This window comes from Camelus dromedarius, chromosome 16 (genome assembly GCF_036321535.1).
Source record: "Camelus dromedarius isolate mCamDro1 chromosome 16, mCamDro1.pat, whole genome shotgun sequence".
Lineage (NCBI taxonomy): Eukaryota > Metazoa > Chordata > Mammalia > Artiodactyla > Camelidae > Camelus > Camelus dromedarius.
The window spans coordinates 18,708,635-18,727,314 of record NC_087451.1 but is presented as its reverse complement, the minus strand read 5'-3'; the positions used below and the strand labels follow the sequence as shown (position 1 = coordinate 18,727,314).

Here is an 18,680-nt window from a genome sequence, read left to right as displayed (position 1 = left end):
TTGCAGGAGGAAGGGCCTCCGATTTCTTGGTTCCTCCCTCTTCAGGTTTGAATAGGAGGCTCCATTGTATCACGGGACGGAGTATGGCAAGTCACGTGACGAGGAAGAAGCAGTAGCTCGGCCTCGGGAAAAGGGCTTATCGCTTGCGGAGCTCCTGGTAACCTTGGCGATGCGCTCTTAGGAGCAGAGGATTGAAACTACCTGATTTTTCTCTCCGGTACCTTAGTCTCGGGTGGTATCCTGTGATGGGGAAATGGTAAGTGAGACATAGACATTTACACCAAGAGAGAACGCCTCCATCTTTTCTCTACTCATCCTTACCTTTTAAAATAGACATTCTGACATTGTAAAAGGAGGTAGCAGCCCCTTCCCGCGCCCAGGCGTGCTGCTGTGGCTAGGACGCTTTAAATTGCTGAGGCTTCTTGGCATTGGAAATATGTAATATTTTATTACCAAACATGGAATACTGAAGGGTTTTGGATGCCAAATCGGGAAAAATATGGGCGTTAGGAGAAGCCCAGGAAAAGCAGACTCAATGAGCAAGTTGTTAAGGTGAATGGTCCTGCCAAATGTGCTGGAGAAGGGGATGAATACACAAAAATGTCACTTTGCTTCCCTGTTGTAAACTAAGGAAGCTTTGAACAAGGCGGGGTACAAGATTTTAAAAATACGAATAGATCACACTCTCCAAAGAAAAAGTTTGTATACTTTCCTGGTGAAAGATTTGTAATAATTATTCAGGGAAATAGGGGTGTTTAAAGAACACAATTTTGCACTGAGTTTGTTGTACCCATTCTAGTGAGGACAGTGATCACAACATAATTGAGAGGGGTCATTTTGATCCTAAAACCCCAGAATCAAAGAAACGCTGTCAGTGGTTAGCATAACTTTGTGGTATTTTTCCATTTATTTTGTGACATAGTTCTTAAAAGTGTTGTGAAAGAGAACTTGGAACCTAGGAAACACGTGGAGACCCCAGGGCCCGAAAGAGAAGTAAAGTGATCTTGAGGCATGAATTTCATGTCTCTTGTTTGAGACTGTCTGGAGAAGGAAGCCATTTTGGGGTGAAGGTTTTTATTCTGCTTTAGGAGCACTACTCTCATTCAAGGACTTTTGGGGTACGTGTGTGAATAGGAGAAATCGGGGTGGAGAAAAAGTTGCCAAAGAAGTGTCAGGAATTTTTAAGTTAGCCACCAAGCATGAAGTTAAGCTCCCAGGAAAGGAGAATTAGTTGAGAGAGTCAGTTTTTCCCAGAAATCTCCCAGAAACCCTTCCAGCATTCTCTGGATGGTTTGCAAGAAAGGTCAGTGCCTCAGGCTACTGCGGGGCACTTTTGTGCAGGTACTGCCCCTGAGGGCCAAGTCCAGCCGGCAACCTGTGCATGTCCCTCTAAGAAAGCACAGGTTTCTTTGTTTGTTTGTTTGCTTTTTAATGGTTGACTAAACCAAAAGAAGAAGGATATTTTGTGACATGGGAAGTTCGTATTTTGCTGTCCATAAATAAAGTTTTATTGGAACACAATCACATCCATTTACATACGGCCGGTGGCTGCTTCTGTGCTACAACAGGAAGGTTGAGTAGTCTCGACAGAGACTGGGTGGCCTACAGAGCCTAAAAGATTATCTGGCTCTTTACAGAAAAGTTTTGCTGCCCCTTGGGCTCATGGGGTACAGATGTAGGCGATTTAATTGGGGGAGGAAAGAGAGCCTCAGCAGCAGAGATTAGGAAACCATGAAACTCAAGATGAAACTCAGCCCTAGAGCTGATCTGTGGTCTTCCTGGTGGGGGCGCCTTAGAGCTCAGATAGTGATGCTGTTCTCCGTGAGGCTGGGCTTCAGGTATTCATAGGGCAGGTCAAGTTGCTCATTCCGGGCTGTAATCTCCCTTTCCAGGTTTGCCAAATCTGTTTGGAATTGGTTTAGTGCAGCCTTGGCTTTGGCTTCTGAGAAATATTTTTCTTTGTGATGCCCCAAAGGCACCTAAGAAGGAACAAAAGATCAGTCGGTTTCCAGTTTGAAGGCAGACGCACCTAGAGTCCAGCCCTTCGCTCTGATGTTTCCCTTCCAACTGTCATTTCCCTTTCCCCAGAGTCTTCTCTTACCATGTCTGGCTGGTGGCGACCCAGATGCCATGTGATGGCCATTTGAAGACAGGCCTTTTGGACATCAGGTAGTGAGCCCATCACTGTGGCCATTGTCACGTCTTCCTTGGTGGTGGGTGGGGGCATCCGCATTGTGCATGGGGCATTAGGGACCCAGGCATACCATTCCAGCTGGGGGAAGAAACTGCAACCCTAGGATCCTGGTACTTAGGGTCTGAACCCCCATCTCTCCCTTGGGCATCCCAAGGTCCAGACACCTGTCTTCAGGGACCTGGGCTTTTAGCTGTCCATACCTGGCCCTTGTTGATGGCCCCATGCTGAGCAGTGCATGTGAAGACACACATGGTAAGGAAATGGCAGAGTTGATTCTGGGACTGGAAGGACACAGGGAAACCTGGGTGGGAAAGGAACAGGATTTAGAGTCTATAGCCTGAGAGGAGAGAAAAAAAGACCAATGTCTGGGATGCCTGTATTTTGGAATTGGTGGGTGTTTGCTTATTTGGTCATTTATTCAAATATATTTGCATCAGACTGAGTTTCAATTCAGGCTCAAGTCATATAGCTGGGTCACCTTAGGCCAATTGCTGAACCTCCCTAAGCCTCAACTTCTTCAGCTGTGGAATGTGGAACGCCCCCTACCCTGTGCATGAGATAGTCACCTGGCATGGAACAAGGGCTCAATAATTAATAATTATTGTTATTATGGAAGAGCAGGGGACTGAAAAGTTCTCACTGATCAAAAATCCTCTGCGTCAAAAAGTGGCTGAGAAATTTGGGATGCCGCCTCCTATTTCCAGACAGGGAATTATGAATGTTTGAGTTATAACTTGAGGGATAAGAGAAGTCATGGATTTGTAGTGTCACAGCCAAGAGAGGCTTTCCACGAAGAACACGTCAGGCTACTCAGTTGACAGTGGAGGTCGGGGCTCAGAGACCCAATAATCCTGTCAGTCAAGTAGAACAAATATAATCACTCCCCTGTTATTCATTTAAAAAAAAAATCAAAGACCAGAGAGATTAAACTCTTGTCAGGATCACATAGTTGGGGAAAGGCAGTGGCTGACCTTGAACTGGGGTGCCTGACTGCTAATCTCAGGCTTTTTTATTTTAAAAAATTTATTATTTTTTGATGGAGGTAGTGGGGATTGAACCTTACTAAACGTGAGCTTTACCACTGAGCTATATCCCCCCCCCCTTTTTTTTGGCTTTTAAAATTTTAGCCTATTTTCTCTAAAAAGTCTACTGGGAAAATGAGGCAAAGGTGAGCTATAAGAACTGCAGGAGAGTAGAGGAGGAGGGGATGAGAGGCAGTTAGTTGAGGTTAAAGTTAACAGGCAGATGTTTATTTTCATCTTCCAAATGTAGATACTGGTTGGGGAAAAGATGGCTGGGGAGAGGAGGCAGGGTCTTCCGAGAGCATGTGGAGCTAAGGGACAGCACTGAGATGTACTGGAGAAAGTCTGGTCCTGGGAGGGTAGGGGGCAGTTTGCAGCCACTGACTCTGCAGGGAGACACCCCTCCAGAGGGCAAGTGTTGGTTAGCACTCACCACACCCCCAGAGGCTGGCCACAGTGGCTCCCCAGTAAATGTCTGTAGTTGTCCCACAGAGGCAGAGATGTTGGTGCGAAGTGTGAGGGGCAGGGACCAAAGGACGATGTACAGCAGGGACAGGCTGGCCCACGTGAGTTAGAGAGAGGAGGACAGACCTCAGAAGAGCTCAAGAAAGGCTGTTTCTTCCTCAGAGTTTAGAAGCAGGGGGCAGATGGTGGCTGGATTGGCCAAAGAAATGAGAGTCTCAAGGGGTAGGACACTGAGTTCAGGGTTGAGCCAAAGCACACAGAGCACTGAGTTTGCACCTAGAAATGACCTTGTTCTGTGGTGAGTGTGCAGGGTGCCTGGACCGTCTGTGTGATGCACAGGAGCAGAAGTGGGAGGAGCCAGGGAAGGCCATCATGGGCGTTGATGGGAATAAGCTCCCCATTTATATCCTTGGCTAGGAAACTGACAACCGTGAGGCGAGAATGTGAGCTCTGGCAGGACCCAGGCAGATCCCTGCCTGGCCAGGGTTCTGGCCCTGTTGGGCTCCACACTGTGACAGGCTGGGGGTAGGGGTGGAAATGAGGGTTGATGACCAGGGTCTCTGAGAAGGGTGGTCCTTGGGTGTCTGTAACTGTCATGAGTCTCTGGAGGTGGGAATGGGATTCAGGTGCTTCACATGTGGAGGGAGACGGGGGTGCGGTGAAGGGTTGGCGTCCTGAACCCAGACGGACAAGGCTGAGAAGGGGCCTGGGCAGAGGGTCCGAGGAGCCCATCTCTGGGGAGGGGTCTCACCTCGGTCCTGGGCCCGGCACAGCCCCACCTCAGTGATCTCCCGACACCAGGCCTGCAGCTCAGGGTCCCCTCTCACGACATCGTCCCCGTGGTAGAAGAGCCGGACGATCCGCTCCACATACCTGCCCAGGGGAGCGGGAGGTGAGCTGGTGGAGAGAAGGCTCCGACCTCTCCACTTTGCTGTGGCCTCTGCCCAGCTGACTCTCAGTGTCTGAGCGTAGATTGTTCAAGACCTGCCTTCTGGGTCATTCCCAGCTCTTTCTACAAACTAGGTGAGAAAGGAAGGAAATGTGGGTCATCCATTTTAGGAATTCCCTGTGCGTGGGTGATAGCCATTCTTCCTGGCAAAAAACAAAACAAAACCCTGTTTTGTCCAGATCCCTCAGCCTCCCAGTCCACAGTTTCCTGACCGAGGCTTTCTGTCCCCCATCTCCTCCTTCTCGGACCTTACCCACTGACTCCTCACTCGTCCTCATCTCTCCCCAGGATGGAGTCTCTGCTCCTCCTGTCTGGACCCTCTTGTATTTAGATTCCTTTTGCCCCGTGCTGATGTCAGGCCAGAGCCCCACTCACCCTCTCCCCCAACCCCTCCATTTCTTGGCTCCCACTCTCACCCACCGGGCAGTAATGTCCCAGAGCCGTAAGGCATCGTGGGCGTAGTGAGCACCTGGGGTTCCCAGCAGCCCGCGTTCAGCCAGATCGTCGGGAGGACAGAGGGAGCAGTAGGTCAGCTGAGCCATGGCCCGGCGGAGCAAGTGCACGTGGCCCCCACCACCGGTGCTCACTGCCTGGGACAAGAGAGATGTGAGACCTTGAGGAAGAAGCCAAAGCACAGTATTTAAGGGGTTCAAGTGTGGGATTTTCACATTTAAAGCTCTGGATATAAAGGGTCAGGACTTTCACACTGGTGGGTTGGGGATCTTGAAAGTGGCAGGAGATCGCAGACAGTTGGATGGTTGGCAACCCCCTGCCCTGTCATCTCCTTACCTTATCAAATACACCTCCATCTGAGATGAGTTGGGTCCGTGCCCGGGTGTTGATTTCCATAGTGTAGCGGATGTGGGGCATCAGAAACTGGGACGGAGGAGATTATGGGGGTGGTTAATGGTGGGTCATGCTTGGGTCCTTCCTTGCAGAGCACGGTGGCCTTCTCTCCTCTCCTCCCTTGACAGGCTGGTCTCCTGCTTCTGCGATCACTTTCATTCTCTTTACTCCCCTCTGAGTCAGGCTCTGGAGCAGACTGGCCTGGGTTTCAATCTACAGTTCAGCCCTCACTCTAATGCTCGTTCAGGGTCCTGGCTCTGACTCATCTCCTGTCTAGCACCTCATCTGTCAGCAGCAGGTGATGGTAGGGTCTTTTGTCTCGGGAGGCTGTGGTGTTTATGTGAGTGATGTGTGAGGAATGTTTGGTACACACAGAAGTCCTGGAGGAAAGGTCCTTGTTATTGTTTCCCTCTGGAGTGCAGGTTTCATGCAGTGTTGGTATCTATATGAGTTGTTGCTGGACACGGGATGAGCCAGCGATACCTCTGGTGCCAGGAGGTCAGAGCTGGTCACAGTGAACTGAAGCTTTTCAGAAAGTTCATGAGAGGCGCTGAGTGTCATAGAAAGCCCAAAGTCCGCATGAGGAGAGAAGACACCTGAGGACAGACAACTCTGAATAACAGTAACAATCGCTGCAAGAACGAATGTTTTCACAGCTTTTAGCTTCTGTCACACTGTTGTGTCATTTTATACTTTAGCCACAGTGGAGCTCCTGTTGTCCCCACTTAGAGGGGAGGACACTGAGCTCACATCTGGTATGTACAGAGGTCAGGATTCAGGATTCAGAGCTGGGCAGTCTGAGTCCCGAGCCTGCACACATCACCTCCAGGACATGTGCCGGCTGGGCTCTCCCCGTGTACCGGTAACAGCTCAGCTGTTTGCCGTGCTGTTGCCATGGCAGTGGAGATGGGGCTTGGAGGGGACTGAAGGGGGAATTTAAGTGTGAATAGAGGCTGAGCCTGGTCAAGATGAGCAGAAGATGGTGGTGCGTGGCCCCCTAGAGATCAGTGAAATCCCAGATTCTGTCAGTTCCATTGGTCTCCATCTTTTCTGTGTCACCCAGGACTCCAGGAGGCCACAGCTACTACTGGCCAGGCTTGGAGGGTTGGGCAGAAGCCCCACTGAAACACAGTTTTGTCGTTCTCCTGACCAGGTGCTCACTGGCATCTCTTGCCAACATTTCCGACTCCACGTACCTAAAATGGAGCACCTCATCTTGGCTTCCCAACTGGCTGCTTCTCTTGGCTTTACTGTTTCTGATCATTGTTCTGGTTCCGCAACTTGTATCACTTTTGTCCCTCCTTTGCTTTGTTCCCTGTATCTAAAGTGTCATCAAGATTTTAAGGACAGTTTGAAGCAAGCACAGGCTTTATGTGACTGCCTTCTGCCTGGCAACAGATGCTGAACTCAGTCTTTCCCAAGCCCACAGGCTTTCCAGGTCACTCCAGCACACCCACCCCTGGGCTCCTAGGAGCAGCTTAGACCTCTGACCTTTCTGTCTCCGTTCTGGCACACAGGCATGCCGCAGCTGCTGTTACCTCCCTGCACCAGCCCTTTGATTTTTGTCCTTTTCATTCCTGTTGCCACCTCGCCAATGCATGTCTTTCTCCATCTCTGGGGCAGGTTTAAACGGCCTGCTGGGCTCCCGTCCTTGCCTTTTGATCTGTTGCTACTTAGCAGACTCAGCTGGGGTGGAATTTGCTCCATCAACGCCCTAGTGTTTATAGGTGGTCTCTTGTGATTTCAGTCTAGTTCCAGATGCTCTCTGGGCGGTTCTAATGGACACCACTTGTCTTTCTGGCTAATAAATCTCCTAAGGCAGGAACAAAGCTTTTGTTTTCCTAGTAATCTTCTGGCTAGGCCCATTGCTAGATCGTCAGATCTCTGAGGATTTCAGAGGGCCATATTAATAATATGTTCTGAAGAAACATTAAGTGACTCGACCTAATTAAAATCTGAGTCTCAACATATTGACTCTGTCTTCCTTCTCTTCTCCCCTCTTTCTCTCACAAGGTGATGTAAATTTTTTTTGATGCTGCAGTATCATTTGCCACTGGGCGGTTTCCTTTCTCTGGGGTCTGACTCAAGTGGGATGTGGAGGGTGGAGGTTGTACCTTGAAGACAGGGTGCAGTCCCGGGAGGCACCTCATGGTGGCCACAGCGATGACCTCGGCCAGCAGATGAGTGTTCAGCAGATGATATTGGAGCTGATGCAGCTGGAAATCTGAATTTCGGACCCAGGACTTTGCCAGGAGCCAGGCAAGTGGAGGATCTGAGGGCAGGAAGAGTGGTGGGGTCGGGGAGCTGGGGCTGGGAGGCTGGAGCTGGGAAGGAGAAATGAAGCCGTCATGGAACTCCTGCTTTATGTGTGACGTTATGGTCAGCATTCTTAGGGAAACAGATGAGTATGTTGATTGCCATCAAAGAAGTTATAATCTTGTAGGAGGAATGAGGACTTTCCACCCTGTCTCTCCCTAGCTGTGGCACCGTGCGAGCGCCACGGTGGTCAGGTTGAATCAGGGAGAGTCAGAAGCAGGGCGTCCAGCGAGGAGATCCTGCCAGTGGTTTGGGAGAAACATGATGAGGGTTGAATTATGGTGGGAGGATGGAAGGGGAAGTGGGCTGTGTGAGATCATTGACCGTACTTTTTACCTAACTGTTGAGAACAGAAGAAGAAAAGGTAGATGGGTAGTTAGTGTCAGAGGTGACTGGGAGATTAAATCATGATGCTCAGTGTGTCCCCAAGCCAGCAGCATCAGCATCGCTTGGGAATTTGTTAGAAATGCAAATTCTCAGTCCCCACTGCTGACCTACTGAATCAGAAAGTGTGTGGGGTGGGGGAGGTGGGGAGGACACCCAGCAACCTGTGTTTTAACAAGCCCTCTAGATGATTCTGAGGCACAGTAATGTCTGAGAACCACTGGGTATATGAGGAGAACTCCAGAAGGCCTTTATGACTCTTGAACAAGTCCTTCCAGTTGGATGAGTCAAGGAGAAACTAGGCCGCAAACAGAGTGACATGAGGACAGGTCTCACTGCGTAAGGATGGAATTCAGGAGCCCAGAACCAAGGGGCTGTGTCCTTGGGAACAGAGGTTGCGGTGGTCAGAGAGCAGGGTTGGGAGGGGGATGCTCAGGGCGCCTCACCTGGATGACCATGGGAAGCAGTTTCCCATGGGGGTCCATCTTCAGCATGACGAGGGGGGCAGCCAGGTACTGCTTCTCTCCTTGGATCACATTGGCTGGAATTCCATCCAGGAGGATGAAATCCGCCTCAAACAGGGAACCGTTCTGGGGAAAGGAGGAATGTATCCATCGTTAGAGTTCAAAGTCCACCACTAGAGGGCCAGGGCAAAGGGGGAAGACATTTAAAGACATTTGTCTTGCTTCTTGCTATCATCTTGTGTCAGTAGCAGAGTCCTGTCAGGAGCAGAGCAGCTGGCCCAGTTCCTCTCGTTTTAGATAAGTGAAGAAACCACCTAGTGAGGGCTGTGTAGTAGGAGATCTGGTTTTAGAACCAGGACTGCTCAGTCCGGTTTGCAAGCTGTCCCCTTGTCAAGATGGCCAGGCCCCTTACCCCCATCCCTCAATGATCTGCTTGCTGGATTTGACTGTCATCAGTTCAGCCAGCACTCTTTGACTCCCTATCCAAACCTCACCTCCTCTGCCAAGTGATCCACAGAGGTTCCCCTGCCTACCACCACCATGGAGTCCAGCACACACGCACACAGACAAAACTCACATCCCGCCCTGCTCATCTCTTCCAAACCCAGGTAACCTCCCCAGTTCTCTCTACCTGATGGTGCATTCTTTATCTTTCTTCCTGCCTGTGAACACTGGTGTCTGGAGCACCGATATCAGCCAGGGAAAGTCATCGTCCCTGCTAACATCTCTGGCCCCATCTGTGCCCTGGGAATCCATCCTGGTTCCCCTCCACGCTGGGTGCTCCTTATAGTTTTCCCTTACATGCCTTATTATCTCTAGGTTTTTCCAGCACTGGACTCTGGACCAAGAGGCAGTGGATTCCCACAACCTCCCGACCCTGACTCAGCCTTGGTCCCTCCCCTTCACAACTGCTGGCCACACTGCCAAGGAGAGAACAAGGCAAAGGTGGGAAGGGTACCTGGAGTTCTCTCTCCAGCTGGGCCCGTAGCTCCTCCATCCCCGAGGGCAGCACTAGCCGAGGGGGCAGAGCGGTGGAGCGTCTCAACAGCATGGGGTTGGCGCCATTGAGGAACTGGTAGCCAAAAAATTCATCCTCCTGCCAGTGCTGGCGAACCTTCTCTGTGGGGTCGGGGTGGAGTGGAGAAGGAGGACAGTACACAGTTGGGATATCCCCCTCCTCCAGGCCCTACCCCAGCGATCCAGCATATGACCAGCCCGTATCCAGCCCCTGCCTTTTCATCTTGGGGCCTCTGAGAAATGACCAAGCATAATATGTTCTCATCTGGGAAGTAGTTATGCGGGACTGTGAAGTGTGATGGTCGGGTCATCAAAAGGGGCCATCAGGGGGTTCTAGAGACCTGGGGGGACCACTGACCAGCCAGGGTACTCTTCTGGCCCCAGAAGATGTGATCAAAATCCTCCAGGCGGTTCCAGGAGCTCAGGAGGGTGTACACACGTTTGAGGAACATCTCCAGGGCCCTAGGACAGGTGTGGTGGCATGAACCCATTTGCTGATCCATCAGCCCCTCCCCACTTATCACCATTTTGGGGTCTCCCAGCCTTCTTTCCACTCTGAGAGGCTCTTCTCACCCCGCCTTTTGTGTCCATTCAAAGTCCAGCCTCTTCTCCTCCTGGAATCTCATGTTTGGAGGTAGATCATCCTCACAGCCCGCAGCTATTGTCAGTGGTAAGCCTTCCTTCCAGGTGGCCCAGCTAGGAGACAGGGACAAGGCTTCAGGGAGGGTGTCCAGGTCAGTGATGGGGGCGGGGTCAGGGAATGGGGGTACAACCAAGGGGCCCTGTAGGTGGGTGGTCACCAGTATATCTGATGCCTTTCTTTCAGTTCCTTCTCTCGATGTTTCTGGAACACGTCCAATGCATTGTCTCCTGCCAGGCGGGCTGGGGAGACATGAAGATGATTGGCCACAGTTTGTGTGGTCCTGTGCCCCGCCACCTATCCTAATCTTCCTTTCCATAGTCATAGTCCGTGTGTTCAGTCATGCTCTGTTGCTTTTATCCCTGGCCTTGCCTCACTCCATCAGTTCCCCAGACACATTTATCTTATCTTTGCCAACTTTGCACTCCTGGTTGTGCTAATTTCAGACCTCATCTCTTGCCTTGAGACAACAGTCTCATGTTTGACACCCTTTCTTGTCATTTAACTGTCTTTCCCTTCCTGATCTTATTTCATCAATATCTATGATTGGAAAAATCACCTTAATTAAGGTGATAACATCTTAATCACTCATATGCCTACACCTCTTTTCTACAGTATATTGCTTTGGTTAATTTCATGTGTCCTGAACCTCACCTGCCGCACCTTGGCCATCCTCAAAAAGCTTTGAGGAGCTATGTTTGCTTTCTGTTTCTGACTTCATTGTTCCAAGACTCACCAGCAAAGTCTATATTATCAACTTGTTTCTGCTCTTATCTGTACTTATACTTACCTGCCTCAAAGTGATAGATTTCACGTTTCCGTCATCACTGCCCTTGCCTCAGTTGCCTCCATAATCATCTCTCGTTTCCCCAACAAATTCTGAATTTGCTGTCATTCATCCCCGCCTCCTGTCAGCGTGCTCCCTGTCCCTGACGGTTGTCTTCCATGTTTTCCCAACCAAACCAGCCCTCCAAATCATATTATTTATTGTTTCCCTTAGCTGTGTCCTCGCAGGGGTCCTCCCCAGCCCCTATTCCATATGCTAATCTTAACCTGTCCTGCCCTAACTTCTTCCCAGTCCCATCCAGATCTCCTTCTCACTTTTACTTGGACTTCTCTGTTTTCCATCACTGCTTCAACGCCCATTCTGTGTCTTCACCTTCTTGGAAGGTGGGAGCTACACAGCACTTATGTCCCTATCCAGCCCCACTCGCAGCTTTTCTTAGTCTATGTGTAAATTTGGTGTTTTATAACTTTCCCCCATTTCCTGTCTTCTTCGCACTTAACCTGCTGAACACCCACTTTTTTCAAGCCCCCCTGACCTTTCCTCAGTCCTCCCCCCCACCTTCGTCAGCAGTTCCCCAGGCTCCGCACCGCCCACCACTGCCCCCACCGGTGCCCTCGGGCAGGCACAGGACGCCCTCGCCCTGCACCCAGCTGTAGCACGGGAAGGCGGCCTCCTCGCCGGCTCCAGGGCCCTGCACCGTGATGCGGTCGCAGAACCACGCGTCGTCCACCAGGGAGTGGTGTTTGCGCAGCTTCACGAACTGCAGCGGCCCCAAGTCGTCGGGAACGTCGTGCTCAAACTCCTCCTCCTGTGGGGCCAGAACCCGGAGACTTTAGTGGGAGGGTCCTGGGAGAGGCCGTTTTGCGGAGAGTGAGGGTTGGGGGTCTGAGGTGGGGTGGGGACAGAAGAGGGGGGACCTTGGTGGCCTCCGTTGACAATGCCTCCAAAGACCTCGTTCCCTCCTCTGGACACCTGCGCGGTGGATTTCAGACGCCCCATGGCACCAGGAGGACAAGGGAAGGCGGCGCGTGGCCCTCATTGTCTTGAATTGATGCCTGAGCACCATCACCTCCATCCGTTCTTTGAGCCATTCCCGTCTGCGCTCTCCCAGGAGCTTCCCATTTGACACTGATGCTATATTGACACTGGCCTGGGGTCATTTAGAGAGTCAGTTGGAGGCTGTGAGGACCAGGGTAACTGGGAAGGGAGAAGGGGGTGGCGTTCAGCCCGTCTTTGGCTCCCGACCCTCCCTCTCCTCGCCCCTCCTCGCCCCTCCTTGCCCAGGCGCAGGCATCCCAACACCTGGAAGTCCCAGCCAGTGCGGTCCAGCTATCATTTAGCTCCTGGATCCCGCGCCTCACCGGCCTCTCGCCTCTGGGCTGCCCTCCCGCCGCGAGCCCCAGCTCGGGCCGGGGTGGGGGCCCCCGCTCCCGCCTGCTGACCTGGCCCCGCACCGGCCGCAGCTCCAGCTCCAGCTTCGTCTCCCCGTGCGCCCCGACCAGCCACAGCCGCACGCGGTTGTGCGACCCGGCGAAGAGCGAGGCCCCGGTGGCTACGCGGATGCAGTAGCGGCCCATGGCGGCCCTGGCGGCTTAGACGAGGGGAGCCGGGACGTGCGCACTTCTTGGGGCCGTGGGCGGGTGTCGAGACGCCTTGGGGCCCGGGCCTTTAAAGATGGGTCCGCGTCCCCGCCCTTCTCACGACTTGCTGGCGCTCTCAGTCCCCGCCCCAGACTAGCCCGAACCTGTGAGCGGCAGAGCCGGCTGTGGGGAAGGGCCGCGCCTCCGGATCCGAGCGGAGCTGCGGGAGATAAAGGGGCCCCAGCCTCGGTGAGGCCGAGAGGATGGAATTGCCTGGGTTTCTCTGGACCTCCGAGGGGGCCTCGGGGTTGTAGGGAGCAAGGCTGAGGACTTCCCGGGGTCCCCAGGCCTTTCGGAGAGCTAGGCGGAAGAGGAGGTGGGTCGGTCTTCCAATGGAGGGGAAAGTCTCTGCTTTTCTTGGCTGGGCCCCAGGGAGCACGTAGTGTCCTGCTGCTAGACCCGGTATGGCCAGTAGGTTTTCAGTTCCTGCTTTCGACCTCATTTGAGCCCAGTTTTTTAGTAAATGACCTGGGGTCCCCCAGGCTTCCTAGAACCTGGAAAAGTAACAGTTCAAAGACTTGCACCCCAGACCTCAACCTGCTTTCCAGCATGGCCAGGTTAAGACCCCAGGCACGCCAGATGCAGGGGGAGGCCCCGCTGAGGCAGGGAAGTGAAAACCTCCTTTTGTCCAACGTTCATAGTGGGTGCAGAGAATGTTAGGATGCAGCTATCAGGGTACAGTATGGAGTAACTTAGGGACACAGCATCCATGGACAGTTCCCCTGGACTTTGTTCCCTTCCAGGTGAACACAACCTCTTCCCCGTGAACACAACCTCTTCCCCTTCCATATGTTCCAGGTTAATTTTTTATTTTTTAAAAGTTTAATTTTTTAAAATTGAAGTATAGTCAGTTTACAGTGTGTCAATTTCTGCAGTACAGCATAAATGTTTCAGTTATACGTATACATATATATATTCGTTTTCATATTCTTTTTCATTGTAGTTTAATACAAGATATTAAATATAGTTCCCTGTTGTATACAGAAGAAATCAGGTTCATTTTTATTCTGGCCTTACTGACCCTGGTACCTGCTTCCCCCACCTGAAGCTTTTTTCAGTTTTCTTCTAAGACATTAGATGCAAAGTTTTTATTAGTCAAGAAGTTCTACCTCTTTCATCTTCTTTCTAGTCTTTATCCTGCTCCCCCCAGCTATTTCCTGGTCCTTTGTGGCACTCAGGGCAGGAAACCAGGGAGCTACGGAGGGGCCAGTGCTGGTTAGGGACTTTGTAAACATCAGAAGATGTTCAGGCCTCATGCTCTGCCACCCACACAGGAACCAGGTGCAGCCTCTTGCAGGTCCCTATCTAGGTCTTCTTGGCCAAATCATTATAAGCTTTTGGCTCCCAGTGGATGTGTCTGGTGGCCAGGGCTAGGTCAGGGCAAGGTAAATCTGCTTTCTTGAGCCAGACCCTCAAAAATGACTTGATGTGTGGTTACTCGGGCGGGGGAGGGCGTAAGAGGGATTCCAGTCCTGCCTTCTAGCCTCCAAACTTCCGGAAGTGTCTCATCCTTACAGTGTGCTTTCTTCTTATCTTCTGGGCCCACTGCTGCCTGCATCCTCTGTGCTCAGGGCTGGTGTCTGTCACATGCTGGACCCTAGTTTCCTCCAGTTCGGGGGGGTCCCCTTATCCTGTAATACTTAGACTATCTCATGTCCCCATCTTACATAGTAGCTGAATCTGGTTTTCCATACATACCCTTCAAGGGTCACTTTGGCCTAGAAAAGACAGTTTGCTTCACACCTATTTCCAGAACCCGTCTAGACTTCAGCCTGCTTCTCTGCTGTTTCGTGACAACTTTTCTGCCCATTCTAGCATCCCTCAAGGTCACGCAGCCGAGGCGGGGCGAGGCGGGGAACGAATGACTAAGAGCTATAATCCAAGCGACTACATAGGCTAAAGGGGTTAATGTTGAAAATATTTAGAACAATGCCTGACACTAGTCTCTGTATGCACCTGCTGCCATTATTCTATTTACAGACTGGAAACAATTTCCGGTTGAATGTCAGCATCATTCCTTCTGGAAATTCCTCCGCCGTTCCCCACCCCATACTGTTTCTCCATGTCCCTCCACAGACCCCAGCCTCCCATTTAGGGATCTTGCTCCTCAAGACCCTTCCAGTTTTTTTTTTTTTCTTTTTTCAGCACATGCATTATGCTGAGGAACAGAATTTAAAACAAAATTACCCAACCCAGAAAAACCCCTAAAACCCCTCCACAAAGGTGGCAGAGGAAAGAAAACAGTTGTATAATTGAATAAGCATTCCCAGAATGTGATACGCGTCACAGGCCATCCGCTAAGAGACTGTAAAGATAAAGTAATCGCACCCTTTTATAAAGCAGCACAGCCAAGCAGATACAGCTGTTACACGTATGTCCTCAAGATGAACAGTAAACTAGTCCTCAGAGTAAGAGGCTTGACCGCACCGTTTGTCACACACAGTTTATCCTAACTTTACCTGGTAACTGGTGAGCCTCTGGGTTACTAGTAGGCTTAATCATAGGACTAAGTTCTTATATCTTTATGATAGGAGGTAGTTTTGCAACTTGGTGGAAGGAGCCCACCGCAGTTAAGGTCCTACCCTCCCACCGAAACTGGGAGATGGGGGTGCTACTCCCTGAAATTTACATTTGAAAGAGATGGCTCTTGGCGGGGGGCCTTGGGAGCGACATTCCTGGGTCAAAAACCAGCAAGAGGCTGGTTTAGCTTCTGAGAAGATTTCCACACATTTCAAAGAGGCACAGGAAGAACTTGTAGCTACAAGTTTTCTAAAGTTAATGCTCCAAATAAATAAATAAATAAATAAATAAATAAAAATAAAGCTAATGTGCTAAGAAAAGGGGGAAAGAGGAAGAAGTTTATTATTTTCAGCAGGGAGAATGAAGCTGCTTATTTGTCTTCACAATTACCATTTTGTTGTGTACCTATGCCCCGGGAAGGACCAGGGCCTTGGCCTTGCCGGGCCCTTCATGGTGGGAAGGCCCAGGTGTGCACATCAGAGCCAGACTCTCTCTTCTTCCAGACTCCCGGGGCCCTGTTCTGCAACCCACATTCCCATGAACTCTCTCTGCAGAACAACTTAACTTGGTCAAAGCTTCTCTCACCAAGGGGTGTGGGGAAGGGGGATGGACCTTGCCTTTCAAGCCAAAAAGTCTTGCTAAAGTGTTCTCCTAATCACAAGGATAATTTCATCCTCTTCCTTTCCTCTGTGCCAGGGTGGCTCAAACTGCAGTCGGTTAGAGGATAACTCAGTTGTCCCCTCTGCATGAATCTTTGGAACCCATATTTGGCACAGGGCTATAGACATTTGTATTTGTTCCTTGAGGGCAAATTAAACATACAAACACGACATTATAAACTGTGTAGCTTTGAACCAAACATAGGATCTGATTTCAGGGCCGATGCTGTAGCACATGTTTTCCATTGAGTCATTTGAGGTCCCACCTGCCCCTGTTTGCACGAAGCCCAGCACTTTCCTCTCTGAGTGGTGTTACTTGCTTCTGTTCTTGTTCAGTGGTCGAATGCGGGAACATTGTTCCTGCACATTCTATGGGTTATTTTCTGGTGCTGCAGGGACCACTGCACAGGCCACGACAGTGACGCACACTTGGGCTTCCCAACTCCTGTTCACACAGGCTTGGGCAAGGGCCCCAAGCATGATTGGTGCCAGGGGCCTGGGTCAGGCCCATGTCCAGCCTCAGCTGCTTAAACCTTTAGGCATTGGTGTTGAACCTGGTCCTTTAACCAGAGAACTTTGCTCACAGAGGGTTCCCTTTTGGTTCTTTCCTGCTGATGGGTCTCTGTTGGAACTGATACAGGGAAAAATGTGAGGCAAGAGGATGGCCGTGTCCCAGGTCTTGGATGAGCCCCTGGGATGTGCGTCACCAAGTGTGGGTCCTTGGCTTCTCACAGGAAAGAATTCAAGAGTGAGCCACAGTTGAGTAAGGCTAGATTTATTTAGAGAGATACATACTCCATAGACAGAGTGTGGGCTATTTCAGAAGGCAAGAGAAAGGCCAGGAGGTGTGGGGGTTGGGTGCTCAGTTTAAAGTAGTTACACTCCAAAGGCAGAGTGCGGGCCACCTCAATCAGAAGAGCGAGTGGCCATGAGGGGTGGGGCTGTTAGTTTTTATGGGCGTGGGAGCTTCGTATGCTACCAAGTGGGAGGATTATTCCAACTACTCTGGAGAAGGTGCTGGGATTCCCAAGAATCCAACATCCAACCCCTGGCCTCTCTTTTTCAGGACTGAACTGCAAGGCCAGACCCACAGCATTTTGGGCTTTTTACTCCATCTTGGAGAAACAACGGTTAAGGGACAAATGAGTTGTGGGGTCCATCAGAGGAGAAATTCCACTCCTTCTCTGGGACCCCTGCCAGCATCCCCCAAACCATCCCAAACTCTGTTTATCTTTCTCTTTTTTCTAATAATCCTACATTACTCAAAATTTTTAATTCACACTGATTTCTAGATAATCTTTTATTTTTTATTGAAGTATAGTAAGTTACAATGTGTCAATTTCTGGTGTACAGCACAATGTCCCAGTCATGCATATATACATACACATATATTCATTTTCATATTCTTTTTCATTAAAGGTTATTACAAGATATTGAATATAGTTCCCTATGCTATATAGAAGAAATTTTTTTAAATCTATTTTTATATATAGTGGTTAACATTTGTAAATCTCAAACTGCCAAATTTATCCCTTCCCACCCTCTTTTCCCTGGTAACTGTAAGATTGTTTACTGTGTCTGTGAGTTTCTTTCGGTTTTGTAGATGAGTTCATTAGTGTCCTTTTTTTCTTTTTCTTTTTCTTTTAGATTCCACAAATGAGTGATATCCTATGGTATTTTTCTTTCTGTTTCTGGCTTACTTCACTTAGAATAACCTAGATAATTTTCATGTCTTGCCTGCCGCCTGTGATCTCTTTGCTCCATCTTGTGCTGAACCATATTTAAAAGCTATCACTAACCCACTAACCCACATAACAGATTTGTACTGAAGGTTTGAGAGGGCAATAGCCAGGGTGGGGAATAGGGTGAGGCGAGTGAGGCACTTACCTTGGGAGCAACATTTAAAGTGTCCCACCAAAACCTGTTCATCAAGGTAAATAATATTTTAATACAATATTTGAAAAGATCAAAATTAATGCAAAAATTCACAGTAAACAAAAATATCAAAAATTAAAAAAATTTATTGATTTATAATCATTTTACAATGTTGTGTCAAATTCCAGTGTAGAGAACAATTTTTCAGTCATACATGAACATATATATATTCATTGTCACATTTTTTTCTCTGTGAGCTACCATCAGATCTTGTGTATATTTCCCTGTGCTGTACAGTGTAATCTTGTTTATCTATTTTACAGTTTTGAAATCCCATCTATCCCTCAAAATTTTAAATAAAGACAAGATCAGTTGTAAGACTGAATATTAGCCATCTACGTATATTCTCCACATTTTTTGCCATTTTCTGCCACCAGAAATCTCTCTCTGGTTGGCTTGATCCCCAGCACCCCCATACCCAACTCAGGATTAATGGGGGGCCATTTGTGGGCTTCTCATACAGATTTTTCAATCAGTCCTACTGTGTTCAGCTTTACCTGCACCGCTATCTTCGGGGATCACTGATTCTCCAGTTGCTGAGCCTTTCTGGGTATCTGTGCTCACTGGCCCACATGTATGTACCCTGTAGTCATCTGCCCTTTAACTTTCTCTGGTCTGCCAAATTAATTACCACTTGTCCATCTGCTTTGAGCTTCCAAAATATGGACATGGTCTGTTATCTACTCTTATCTCCATTCTCTTTGTAATTATGCTTTTTAAAAAATTCCTTGCCTGATGTTTTAGTGGAGGGAGGAATGAGAGCAAAGAAAGGAGCAGAGGTTCAATCCTTCATGATTAATTGCAAGAACATTCTTTGTTTCAATAGCGCCATTCTTTCACTT

At 49.7% G+C, this 18,680-nt stretch overlaps 1 protein-coding gene and 1 long non-coding RNA gene across 3 annotated transcripts; one reads left to right on the top strand and one right to left on the bottom strand.

The window, feature by feature from the left end:
* The first annotated feature begins 30 nt into the window (after positions 1-30).
* LOC105103061 (uncharacterized) lies at positions 31-18,172 on the top strand. The gene is made up of 5 exons (XR_010384477.1): positions 31-256; positions 2,089-2,169; positions 7,490-7,735; positions 9,460-9,585; positions 10,484-18,172. It is a non-coding gene; the product is annotated as an uncharacterized LOC105103061 (long non-coding RNA).
* ALOX12 (arachidonate 12-lipoxygenase, 12S type) lies at positions 875-12,661 on the bottom strand. 2 transcript variants are annotated; one of them, XM_031467787.2, is made up of 14 exons: positions 12,527-12,661; positions 11,691-11,892; positions 10,458-10,539; positions 10,231-10,353; positions 10,016-10,119; positions 9,599-9,759; positions 8,623-8,766; positions 7,591-7,800; positions 5,420-5,506; positions 5,051-5,220; positions 4,433-4,554; positions 2,395-2,495; positions 2,102-2,272; positions 875-1,979 (listed from the first exon to the last, which is right to left on the bottom strand). In XM_031467787.2, exons 1-14 carry the CDS (start codon positions 12,659-12,661, stop codon positions 1,800-1,802), a joined length of 1,992 nt encoding a protein of 663 aa, XP_031323647.1. In that variant the 3' UTR covers positions 875-1,799. The 2 variants fall into 2 exon arrangements, with proteins under 2 accessions (XP_031323647.1, XP_064351218.1); XM_064495148.1 differs by lacking the exon at positions 2,102-2,272.
* Positions 18,173-18,680: the final 508 nt, after the last annotated feature.